General features: G+C 50.8%; 1 protein-coding gene across 2 annotated transcripts in view; it reads right to left on the bottom strand.

Annotated features, from left to right (window-relative positions):
* RUNX1 (RUNX family transcription factor 1) overlaps positions 1–12,854 on the bottom strand; it is a 176,664-nt gene that overhangs the window by 71,266 nt on the left and 92,544 nt on the right. For both annotated transcript variants that reach the window (XM_054166042.1, XM_009905734.2), the window contains exon 2: positions 2,841–3,094. In XM_054166042.1, coding sequence (XP_054022017.1) covers positions 2,841–3,094 — 254 coding nt within the window. The remainder of the gene's footprint in view (positions 1–2,840; positions 3,095–12,854) is intronic.

Raw genomic sequence — 12,854 nt, 5'->3', positions numbered from 1 at the left:
CACTGCTGGGTATCTAAATTACCTACTTCTGTGGCATCAAACAAACAAAACTGGCCTTTTAAATTAAGAATTTGATTCATTCTAACAGTGTTTGGCATCTTACATTAATTATTTTCTAAGTTTTTCAGGATCTTTATTTTAGAGGAGAAAAAAGAGGAATGGAAATGATAATTTTAGTTTGAAATAAAATCCTTAAGATCAAACATTATGATGTTTTTTTTCAAGGAAACATGAAGAGAAAACTCTTTACAATGCAATGGTTATTAGCAAATACTTGATAAATCTCATGTCTTTTCTGACAGGTGCAAGCAAGGTAACTGGCAGGATAGGAATGATGCTAACTGAATTTTTCTGGTTCTTGGTTCAAATGATCACAAAAATTCAGTCTTTTAAAGTACCTTTGCAAAGACCAATACTCAGTATAAAACCAATGCAATTGGTTTAGAGGTGGCAAACGATTTCAAAACTCATTTCTCAGCAGTCCCACGGCAGGAGGGTTTGAGGAGAAGATGAGACGCACCGGGAGTCCCAGCAAGCAGGTGCCTCTGAGCACAAAAGTTCAGGATATCACAAGGAAACCCTCTCCTGGTTTTTGTTGTTGTTGTTGTTGGTTGGTTGTGGTATTTTTGTTGTTGTTGTTTTGTGGGGTTTGTTGGGGGATTTTTTTTTTGGGGGGTGGGGGTTGTGTTTGGATTTTTGTTGTTTGGGGTTTTGTTTGTTTAGATATTGTTTCCCCTCTTGCATATTTCTGGGTTAAACCATCTCATGGTTACAAACACTTATTTTGGAGTAACGTGTTTGCAGAACTTGACCCTCTTATGTTTGCAGAAGTTGGGAGCGGGCTCGCTAGCTAAAACGGAGGGCTGCAGCAGCTGTGGGCGAGAGAGGACGAAGAACGAGAGCAGCGGTTCATCTCTCTCGAAAGCAGCCTCCGGAGTTAGGCAATTTTCACACAACCAACCTGCCGCCAGATGCCCCCCTGCCCGGAGAGAAGAGGGGGACGACTGGGGTGTCTGCCGGACCCTGCGGCTCCCGGCAATTCGGTACCGAGGCGAGCCGGGGCCAAGCGTCAGCACCGCTTTCGTCCGGCGGCTCGGTATGCTGAGCAGGAGCGGGAAGAGCCACCGCTGGTCCCCCTCCTTCCCATTCCCCGCAGAGAGATGGCCGGCACTAGGCACGGCCACGCGTGGCACGGCGGGGAGTCTCCGCGGTGGCCTCCGGCCTTAGAGGACCCCTAGGAAAACCTCGACCGCGTGTGGAGGTTTTGCTTATCCGGCAGGGCGGAGTGGGTTCTCACGCCTGTTCCACACAGTAACTCTGCCTTCCAGGAGAGCTTCCCGAGTAATTAGCAGCAGTTGCCTAGTGCGTGGGTGACAGTAAAGTCATTAATCTAAATGTGTGAATTTAGGAACTGACCCTGCTGATTAGTTCCTCCCTTTTGCCCCGACTCATATATGCGTAAACCAAGAAGACTCTCCAGACATAATAAAACTTTTCCCTGAAGTCGCCTCCTCAGCAAGATTTCCCAAATGTCTGGGAGATAAACGGATCCCCTTCTCCCTTGTTTCTCCTCCCCTCAAAAGTCATGGAAAGATTTGTGTCTGACAATCTTAAAAAAAAAAAATAATTGTAGTGAGGCTGTCGGTGTTTAGCAGAGACCGCAAAAGAAAGCACGAACTTCACAAATCCCGATCCTAAATCTAACCCCAGGGGCTCCCGCCTCGTTGAAAAGAATAACGAGAATAATTACCTTTACCTTTCCCTGTTCGGAAGCGTACCTACATCAGTAGCATGAAAACCTGTACGTTCAGAAAGTCAGCGATTGAGCCAAGTCAAAGGAGGGGATGAATTTTGCCTGAACCCGGGTAACGGGAAAGCAGGCCGCCTAAGGGCGCAGCCTTCTGCCGGGCTCTGCAAACATGAGCCCAAGCGGCCGCAGTCTGCCCAGGCTAGGCCCCGAAGCTGACTATAATAAAATACAGCCCAAGAAAGGAAATGTGGCTGAGTTTGGGGGTTGTTTTGCCTTTTTTTTTTTTTTTTTTCCCCCGAAGAGTGCCTTACAGCCTGGTGAGGTGAAGCTCAGGTCTTCAGAAGCGGGGGGCCGGCCGGTGCCGCCGGGCGCTGCGCCGCGGGGCTGCCTGCGGAGGGACCCACCGCCGCTGCGGGAGGTTCTGGGTCGGCCCGGGGCTCTTTCCTTCAGTGGCGGGACGCCTGCACCCGTCTGCAAGGGGCTGCGCCTGCAACTGGTCCCCAGGGAAGCCTAACACCTCCTTTTTCCTTTTATTATTATTTTATTATTGTTATTATTATTTTTAAGCTTTTTTCCCTTGCGCTAAGCCGCGCCTCACTACCAGAGTTATGAATGGGTAGAAGACGGAGGCAGCGACTGGAGGGATACTGCCCAGCCCACAGCATGCCCCAGTTGCCACCTCTGCTCGCTCTTGCCCGGAGCCCGGGCGAGACCCACGGTGTTCCCGGTCACCCCGCGCCTTCCCACGCTGTCGAGACTTGCCACTCGCGACCGCGAAAGGAAGGTGGGAAGGAAGGGGGGAAGGAAGGAGGGAAGGAAGGAGGGAAGGAAGGAGGGAAGGAAGGAGGGAAGGAAGGAGGGAAGGAAGGAGGGAAGGAAGGAGGTGCAGGGTCGGCTGCAACCTACTGCCGGCCCCGACGTGGCCTCCCAGCCAGGACAAGACTGGACGGTCCGGGTCTCAGTCCGGGTGCGGATCCGAGCCCGGTGTCGGAGGCTTGTGTCCCCCACAACCGCGGGGCGCGCAACCTACTTATCCCTCCCCGCCGCCCCTGCCCCCAGAAGCGCGATTTTCAGTAGCTACCAGACGTACCTTGAAGGCGATGGGCAGTGTCTTGTTGCAGCGCCAGTGGGTGGGCAGCACGGAGCAGAGGAAGTTGGGGCTGTCGGTGCGCACCAGCTCCCCGGGGTGGTCCGCCAGGACCTCCACCATGCTGCGGTCGGCGCTGCGCAGCTTCCCCGGCAAGGCGCCGCTGTGGTCGGCGCCGGGCAGCGGCAGCGGCTCGGTCATCTTCCCCGGGCTCAGCGTGGTGGAGGGCGGCGTGAAGCGGCGGCTGGTGCTGGTATCTACGGGGATACGCATCACAACAAGCCTTTTGAGTGAAAGACCTCCACAGAGTTTTTACAAAACAGCGAAACGAGCGTAACTCTTCAGCGATCTGCTCTCTGGGGACCAACATAAACGGATACAGGCTGAGGACCCGGGGGAAACTTGTTTCTACGCCAGTCCCCAAAGTTAATTTTTTGCTGAAGGCGGCTGAGATAGCTAGCACGCCGAGACTTAACTCTTGGCTTCCTGGCGCGGCGGAACAGATCACGTTAATCCGACAAATGAAAGGGTCGTCCGTGCGGGGCTTTACCGAGACACCTGTGCATCTAGTTTGCCGCCGTGACGCAAAAAGTTATCCTTCCAAACTCCCAAGCACCGTGGTAAAAAAATAGGCAAGTCAAATACAAGACGCGATCAGCAACACATGCAAAGCCTGGGCTTCCCAGAGAGTCAGTTGCGTATTAGTTTCTTCCAGGTGACTTCTTTATAGTCCCAAGAGAAAACAAAATACACCAACCTCTTCCATAGGCAAAAAAACACACGCTCTTTAAGAGAGGGAAATTCGGGGTCAGTCTTCAGAGAAGGCAGTACACGAGCTAGACTTTCTGATCAAAGGTCAGCTGGCTACAACTTTATATACATATTCACATACACACACGCCCGCACACACACGTATACTCTACTTCATAAAATATTTACAATATAATCTGTAGAGAATTTAAACACAACAGGAATCCATTAATGTTGTCTGTGAGATTTTTTTTCCCCCTAAGCAGCCTTGAAAATCAGCTTCAGTAGTTTGGTTTGAGTTGCTCTAAGAGTACTCGTGTCATGACCTTTCAATCATTCTTGCGCAAAGAGAAAAAAAAACGCAAAAAGAAAAGCTCGGTGCACAGCATTCAAGCTTTAAATCTGTCTTTGTGCTTGTCTTTGGTATAATATCTTTCATCAATTTAAAAAGAAAGGTCGCAGCCGATCGCAAGCTCTGAGGCTAAAAGGTCCACAGCTGAAAACTTAGGTTTGGGGATGTTGGTTAAATTGTGGGTTCTCTCTGTGGTTTTGTGTGTGCAACAGCGCTCTCTCTCTCTCACGTCCTCCTCAGCAGTCAAACCACCAAGAGTCTGCAACAATTTCGGCAGTCATTGCCAATTCTCTCTCTCTTCTTCTTCTTCTTCTTTTTTTTTTTTTTTCTCCTCAGTATCTGAGGCAGTCTTCCCCTAACTCGGCCACAGGAACCGGCTGCTTAACAATATTTTAACCGCAGCAGGTGGAAGTCTGCTTTCGGAAACATGGCTTTTCTCTCGGCCGCCTCCAGCCAGCAGGATGGGTACTGCCAGCCTGCGCGGAGAGCCCCCACACGCACACACTGAATAGCAACCACACAGCAATAATACAGACTAAAAAAACCCCAAACCAAAACCAAAAAACACAAAAAAAACCACACAAAAAAAATCACTAAACCCAAGCCCCCAAAAAAGCCAACAACCCCAAAACCCACTACTTTTGAACGAGTGAAAGCTTTCCTTCCGCAAAAGAGGAGGTGGCGGTGAGCGGGGGTGGAGGAGTCGCTGACCCCTGCGGAGAGAGACGGAAAGAACTAGGGCGGCTCAAAGCCCCAAAGTTGTCAGCCAGAGTCAGAAGTGACAGCTCCAGCCCAGACGACGGCTCAGAGAAAGGGCATTTCCAACAGCGGAGAGCTCTCAGGTCTTCACGTGAGACGCGGGGAAACGCAGAGGCTTCCTGCCTGCCGGCCGGCCGCCCACGGCGCCGGGGCTCTGCTGGGCCGTACCCTGCTCCGCGCCCCGCCGCACTGGCTAGGCTGAGGTCCGCGCCGCCCGCCCGGCGCCGCGCCGCCCCGCGCGCGCCGCCGCCACCGGGATGAATGGAGGTGGCCGGGAGCGAGTTGGCTGCGGCGGGCGGAGTGCGGAGGAATGTCATTCCCCCGGCTGCTTTGCATACGGGGAGGGCGCCGGCCAATCACGTCCCTTTCCGGGAGCTTCCAGGGCGCGGCCGCAGGCCAGGGGCTCCTGGAATTGGCGCGCCCGCAGCCGCCGCTACCGTGGGGCGCGGGGGTGAGCGCCGGGTCGGCGGGACACCGCGGACACCGCAACCGCGCACCCACGGGAGGGCCGCGGAATGCCGCTCCCCGAGCCCACCGCAAAGGCGCTGGTGGCGGGGCCCGCGCTTGCGGTTTGCCGAAGGGTGGTAAGGGCAGCCGCAGTTGCATGACTCCCGGCACTGCTTGCCCTTGGCTTACAGACCACTCGCCCCAGTGGAGCGGCTGGTGCCCGCAAGGTGCCCGCAGCACTGCAGACGCCGCCCCGGCATACAACTATTGCTGGCCGCCCACGGTGCCGGGCAACCCAGTGAACCCTCGGGCGACCTCCCGGCGACATTTGCTCTGGGACTCTTCCTCCTCCTATAAGGGGTACATCTGGATAGGCGGTCCCCGAGGCAACAGCCGCCAGGCTGGCGTCCCCTGTCCGCTCGTTGCTCCCGGATGCCGCGGACAAGGACGCGGCTCCGAGCGGCGCCCATCGCTGTCCCGACATATTTGGGTGGCCGCCGTGCCCAGCCGGGGACATTACCCATCTCAGTATAGCCTCGCCACCAGCCGGGCCTGCCGGCAGCACATCGGGGACAGGGTCGGGCCGGCGAGCGGGCAGCGCCTCACGGGCAAGTGGGCAGCCGGTGCCTGCCCCGTCAGGCGGCCTGAGCTCGCGGCCGGTAGCCGGGATGCTGGGTGGAGGCACGGCTGCCCCTTTGGGCTGGGTTGTGGTTGGGTTTTCGGGTTTTATGGCTTTCTTTTTCCTTATCTTGTGTGTGTGTGCGCGCGTGTAGCGAATGTCATAGTGTCGCCGTTGGCGTAACCCACACTGGGAACGGGGCGATCCCGACCCGCAGCCGCCGTCGCGGCGGAGCTCCCGCCCATCCCCCCTCGCGGTCTTGGCAACAGCCTTGGGGTTCCCTTCAGGAAACTTCACACCCTTCGTCTGTTCGTGTCTCCTCTCCCTGCCGCGTTCCCGCCGACACGGCCGACTCGACCCTCCTCATGGCCACCTCCGCGCCGCCGCCACCGCCCCCGCCAGCTCAGCAGCCGCGGCGGCCGACCTCGCTCCCCCGGGTACCGGCAGGCTTTGACGGGGACCGACAACAGCTGCGACGGAGTGGGCGGGTGGGTGAGCGGGAGTGCATGTGTAAGGTGGGCGTGGCGGCAAAGGGGACACCACCGGGGCCGCTTTATGCCGCGGGGAGCCGTGCTCCGAAAGGGGCTGCGGCGAGCTGGCCGGGGCTGCTGCACGCAGCCAGGCCTTGCGCAAGACGGCGATGGCCCCGGGGGTGGCTCTCGGTGCAGCTCTGCGGCGGGCCGGCAGAGGGGGCCCGCCGCCCGCCGTCGACTCAGCAGCAGTGAACGGAGGCGGCTGCGCCAGGGGGGTGACCTCAGGGTAGGTCTGTTGCTGACCGTGAGTCCCCACAGAAGCCCACGGGCGTTGCTGTGCCGCGGGGTACGCGACCTGCCGCATCCTCTGGGACTCTGCCCGGAGAGGCGTCGTACTCCACGGCTGGCCAGGAGGCCGTGGTACCCACCCCGAGCCGTCGCCGGCTTTCCGCTGCGCCGGGGCGCACAGAAAGGGGCGACGGCAGGGAAGAGAAGACCCTCAGTTTTGCTGACGTCCGCTTTGGAAGTGCTCTGGAGCTGCGGAAACGCGGTTTTGGCAGTCTTGAGACCTGCGGGTGCGGGAGCAGAGAGCATGCTCCTGCTATTTACGCTGCCGGGTTTACACGCAATTAAAGTGAGGGCAGGCTGAGTTCCCTGGGTGAGAGAAATCAGCTTTTGGCTTCCTGGAGCCTGATGCCGGGAAGAGGGATGCGCCGGGTGCCCTGCGGGGCCGAGCTCCTTGCGCCGAGATCCCCGCAGCACAAACTAAGTTCGAGAAGCGGCGCAGCCGCCTGCCAGCAAATTCACGGTAGAAGTGCCAAGTACAAGTTTCCTTTCACCCCACCACTGCAGTTCACGAGCCCTTTCACCTCTACGGTGGCTTGCAAAGCTCCGGCTGCCCGCTTCTGCCCTTTGCGGGCCGGGGAGGCCGGTAAGGCGGTGCCGGGCCCGGGGCTGCCCATCCCGGGCTGCTCATCTGCGCCTGGGGCTGCCCCGCGGCGTCTCGCCTGTCCTCCAAACTGGGGGGTTACGGCTTCATCTTCGCATGACCCTTGTCTCCCCTCCTCCTCCTCTGCCATGGACACAGACTAGGTTATCTGTGCTTCCCCTCCTCCCAAGGCGCTGCGGTGGGATCGCTAACCGGGCAGAGGAGCGCGGACCAGCCCTCCCACCGCTCTTAGCAACATGTCCCTGGTTTAAGCAGGCGAGTTCGGTACAGAAAACTATTTCACACTGAGTTTCTCTGGAGTTCACCCCCTCAATGCCGTCTCGTACACGGCTCCTTTTTTCTTGTATGAAATTATCCCAAAGAGAGGTTTCCTTCTGTTTTAAGAGAGCAAAAAAATAGGCAAATGAGTGTTACAAACTACAGTTTAAAAGCTAACTGGGGTATATTAGTGGCCGATAACTTTTTTACGGGCATTGTAGTAATAAGTTATTTTACCGATTTCCATGAATCTACATATATCGCCTAAAAATGTGGAAAGTGTTTGTTTGTTTGCTTGTTTTTTAAGTCAGGAGAGAGGGATTGTTTTGTATTTAAATTCACGAAAATGTTGGTCTGAATTTCACTCGCCACTTTTAATCTCGTCTTAATCTGAACTCCTGTCTCCGTCTTGTGTGAGCGACTGTTTTTGGAACTCAGCTGCTGGCTGGGTCGAAACCACAACAACACTTTATGATAAGTGCAAAACAAACCCCTTCTATTATACAGGTGGATAGTCGTAAAGGTATAAAATGCTACGATTTAGCAGAAAATACTACATGGTTATAGTTTTCTATAATTTAGTAGCGTTATCAGTGTTGAGATAAAGGACGTTAATGTAGACTAAAGGTGCCAATATTATTATTATTATTATTTAACTGCACAGAAGCCAAGCTTTTGCCAGGTAAGTTAAGGAGTTAAGTAGGAGAGGGTAGACAGAAAATACCGCGGTGAGGATATTTTGATGCAACTCGAGCTATGTATTTTACGTGCCCGTTAACCTTAGCTACAGGTCGGTTGTTGCTTTTCTTTGGTTTTCTTTATTTCCCCGCTGTTTGTTTAGCTAATTCAATTTCCTGATAATTTTAATTTTACATGACAAAGAGGAACTCTCATAGGTATTTGCTCTGTCTTTACTATATCTTGTGCAGGTACTTTGGAAGAATGGGAGCTATTTAGCAGCTTGCGGGGATATCGGTGATGAGGCAAAGTAAAGGAACGATGCAGGGTATTTAAAACTGATGCTGCTTCTCACATAGTCAGACTTTTTAGCATGCCTAGCGCTAAGCTTGCGCTCGGGCAGTCAGCCTTTTGTGCAGGAATCCTTTTGAAGCGGGAATTGTAACTTTACCAATTCACATCCTGTACTGCTTACATTTGTATTTTAACATCAATTTATTACAGCCGTAAACAAACCACAAGTGAATCTCTATCTACCATGCCTTGCCTCTGTCGTGCAGGTTTACTCGACCACAAAGCACCGAGTGTTTTACCTAATACAGTTAAGCTAAAGATTCGGAAATATGAGAGAGGGAGTAACAGTTTGGGGATGAATTTTAAACAGCCTAAATCGCAAAGGCTGAATTAGATCCTGAACAAAATATGAGTTCCCACTGCACAGGTAAATATTTCCTGGCCAAGGAGGCGGCAATGGGCACTTCTTTCTTTGCAAGGGTGTGATTTGTGTGTAACAGGAGAAAGCTTGCACAGGGCAGGTAACAAAACAATTGATCAAGGAGGAAAAAAAAACCCCAAAGAAAAAAAGGCAGACCTTAGTAGAGCTGGCATATGTATCATATGAGCACAACCTGAGAGAACTGGCCACAGACCCTGCTTTTGCCACTTAGAAATGTGCCCAACCTCATTGTTAGTGCTGCAATAGGAATCTCTTTGGGGAGTACAATTACACATGCACTTAATTGCGTGGAGCATCTGGGCTTAATGTGGCGTTATTCAATGGGTCATCTCCTGCCTCTTGCACCTGAATTCATGTCATACCTGTATTGAGATCCTCTTAGAGAGGTTTATACTGGCATAAGCGTGCCTTGCTTCTTTCAGTGATGAATCAGTGGGGCAATGCCTGTGAATGAAATTGGTGGGATCAAGCTGAATTGCTCTGCAAATATTTATTGCATAGCAGTTACCATCATGGGTGATTCTACTGACTGATCTGAAAAAAAAAAATCACTGTAGTGATATATTAATTTTTTTTTTGGACTGCTGAACTAATGGAACATTGCACAGAGAAAATCAGCAGCCACATTTAAGAGTCTTCTTAATTCCTGCAGCAATCTCTCAGACACAATGAAATATCAGTATTTCATCCCTGCTTGTAAAATGCATGTATGATGACACCAAAAATGAGACATGAGGTGGCCAGCAGGGAAATGTGGATAGGACTACACAGGTGTATGGTGTCTAACTTCTCTCCGTTTCAGGGAGGGAGAAGTGCCTAAACCCCTGTAGGGATCTTGTCTTTGATCTCTGTTAACTGACATGGGGTTATTCACTCTGGAAGCTGTGAAACTGGCTACAGACAGGTATATGCAAAGCAGAGGGGTTTTGAGGCAAGATGAAATAACACATATCTGTTCAATATTTTTAACTTGGGCATCTAATTACATGTGACCTGAATTTGCCACTGAAAAAATTCCTGAGGATTCCTCATCCTCTTTAGGACCACCAGATGATTGCAATGTCAAAAGCCTGTCTTGTTCTTCCTCAGCAGAAGATGAGCCTTTTTCTTTTCAAATTGTCAGACCAATCCATGCACTTGTCACTCACAATATTTTAGAAGGTAGAAATTACTCCTGTTTTGAGGATGTGGGGAATGGTTTGCTTACATAGTCAGCCTGTTACCAGGACATGGACCTACATATGGAAGCAGCTCCCTTTTTCCATTTCACATTCTTCATCACTCAGAAACTATCAACTGGTGGCAGCAATGGGCAGGGAGCAGGGTGCAAACAGGAAAGGACAATCTTCAGGAGAGGCTAAACTGTGAATTTGCATCCAGTGTTAACCTCAGTTTTGTAGATCCTTCTAGGGTTTTTCTGGGTGAAGGAATGAATCAAGCCAACAGCCAAAGGAGGAGCTCAGAGTTGGCAAAGTCCCAGAAGGATGGGTGGTAAAATGAGATTCAGCTGACTCTTCCTACTGGTATGGATGCAATCTCAGTGGCCAGCACTACAATGCACCCAACTGTGTGACTGATGTAGCACTTCATGAGTGCCACCACCCCGGTCACATTTCTCCACAATATCTTCATTTCCTCGAGGAAAAAGCAGCCTGTGTTCATGCCCTCCCTCACTTACTCTGTTTAGTTAGGCTGGCTCAGCTTTGCTAGGACTTTTTTTTTGAGGTACAAAGCTAACACTGGGCTCACTCTGGTGCTCACCTGCTGTGTGTGTCAGCTTGCTGCTAGTACCTAGAGTCAGGGGGCACAGCACCAGGCAGAGGGTACTTGTCTCCTCCTATACTTTGCGTGAAGCATCCTAAGATGGCTTTAGAAGTATTCTCTATACCAGTGGGACAGTCTTCTCCTTGGTCCTGTGTGGCTGTTGAAAAATGTGTGAGTAGGAGTGGAGACTGCGTTAAAGCTTCCACTGCAAAAATACCTTTCAGTGGTTTGTCTTTTGTACAGTTGTCATACCTGTGGACCAGCTGTGTGAAATGCATCAATGTGCAGTTATGATGCAACACGTTTTGCCTTCCTCAAAGTGAAATTTGGGTACTTGGTGCATGATAAGGAGGGAGAGGCTATCTAGAAGCACAGAAACAGAGGGGTCACATCTAGAGATGAGGGAGCACTCAATCCTATTTTCCCAGTCCTCAGATTCCAGGGAGAGCAATGGTTTTAGTTCTGGCCACTGTGCTACTGGCTGTATATCAGTGAATGAGAGAGATTACAGAGAAGGGCAACTGCAGTGATTAAAGGTCTGGGAGGAACTACCTATAAGGAAAGATTAAAGGAATTAAATAGATACATATAATTTAGGGCAAAAAAAGAAGCCAAGGGGACAGCATGACTGTGCTTTACAACTACATGAAAGACAACTATGAAAAGGAAGAGGAGGGACTGTTTTCATTAGTTAAAAATGATAAGACAAGAAATAACAGATGCCAACTGAAGTGAAATGAGTTTGGTTTTAAGAGCAGGGGCAACGCTGATTCTCAGATCAAATAGGCAGGAGAATCTGCTCCCAGGGAAGCTTCAGATTCAACATGACTTGAACTTTTCAAGTCAGAGCTTGACAAGCACCTTGGAGGGGAGAGTTTAAGAAACAGCAGAAGTGAAGCCAAAAAGCACTGGGATATACCTCATGACCTAGAAGCCCAGATGATTTTGAGGCCATTCTAGAGAGCTGCAGAAAACAAACACACACAAACATTCAGAGCTTTTGGACCATTTCTTTCCCTGCACAGCTTAAAATTAAAAGGAGGATTGAGGGGAGGCTAAGCATGGAAAATTAGTCATTTAACATGAATCTGCTGTGGCTGATCCCTAGAGGAGAAGCCAATTACTTGAAATAGTTGGGAGTATGGGGTGGAGAAGGGAATGGAAGTTGCTGAAAAACTGCCATCTGGTATAAGTGCTTGCTGGTTTGGAGACTTAAAAAATACACACTGTGTGCCATTATACTGTGCTCATTACATGCCTAGATTAATGCAGATAACATCACCCACACCTAGTATTTTCTGTGGCATTTTAGGTACTCGGGTTCATATCGTAACAACCTCCAGCACTAATTGTAGCATTCAGGCTTTTGATCTTCTGATCTGGTAGGAGCATTATGGATACCCTGTGCCAGTAAGTGGTGGGCAGAAAAAAACCCATCTCCTTTGGTTCCAGGATATTTGAAAGGAGCAGTAAATCTGACCCAACAACTGTGGGATAAGGAGGATTCTGCAGATGCCACAGAATTAATATAGCTACTTTATTTCCCTCTCCAGCCCCTCTGTAGGTAAGAGCATGCTGCTGGAGCAGGAGCTGCAGGTGTGCTGTCAGCTGACCCTAAAGTGCTCTGGACAGCTTGATTTATATTGAAGAAGTCCTGGTGATATTTTGATTTATGCTAGGAGCAGTGCAGGTGAATTTCCCTCCCATGCCTCAGACTTATCTCCTGTAGGTAGTAATGACTGAGCAGACAGAGATTCAGCTCACTAAATGTACTCAGCCAACAAAAAATAATTCACTGTAGCCAAGGTGCTAGTAAGCAAAATGTAACAATAGCATTCACACTGCCTCTGATCCAAATTACATGGTATGGGCTTGCCTGTCTCGGGATCAACTTGCTTCATTTTCAGTCAAAATTAAGTATAAATTTTAAATCATTGCAAAAGTTCCTATTGGGTCATAAGCAGGAGACAGAAAACCTTGGTGTATTCTTGGGACAAAGATCCTTCCCTAGGCACCCCCACTGGTCTTTATTGCTGATATGGGAAGTTCTGGGGTGTCATCTGTCACTTCTTGACTGCGAGGCTTTCACTCTGCCATTAAAAACCCCCTTCAATTACAGGGAAGTTTTATGACATAAACGTTGTCTTTCCTCAAATAAAAGAGAGATCAAAACTTTATACAGAAGCCTGAATCACTTTGGCCCAAATTTGAGACAGTTAAATTAACGCAGAA

Source organism: Dryobates pubescens, chromosome 12, assembly GCF_014839835.1.
Source record: "Dryobates pubescens isolate bDryPub1 chromosome 12, bDryPub1.pri, whole genome shotgun sequence".
NCBI classification, from domain to species: Eukaryota; Metazoa; Chordata; class Aves; order Piciformes; family Picidae; genus Dryobates; species Dryobates pubescens.
The sequence above is the reverse complement of the archived record's forward strand: the minus strand, read 5'-3'. Positions and strand labels throughout refer to the sequence as shown.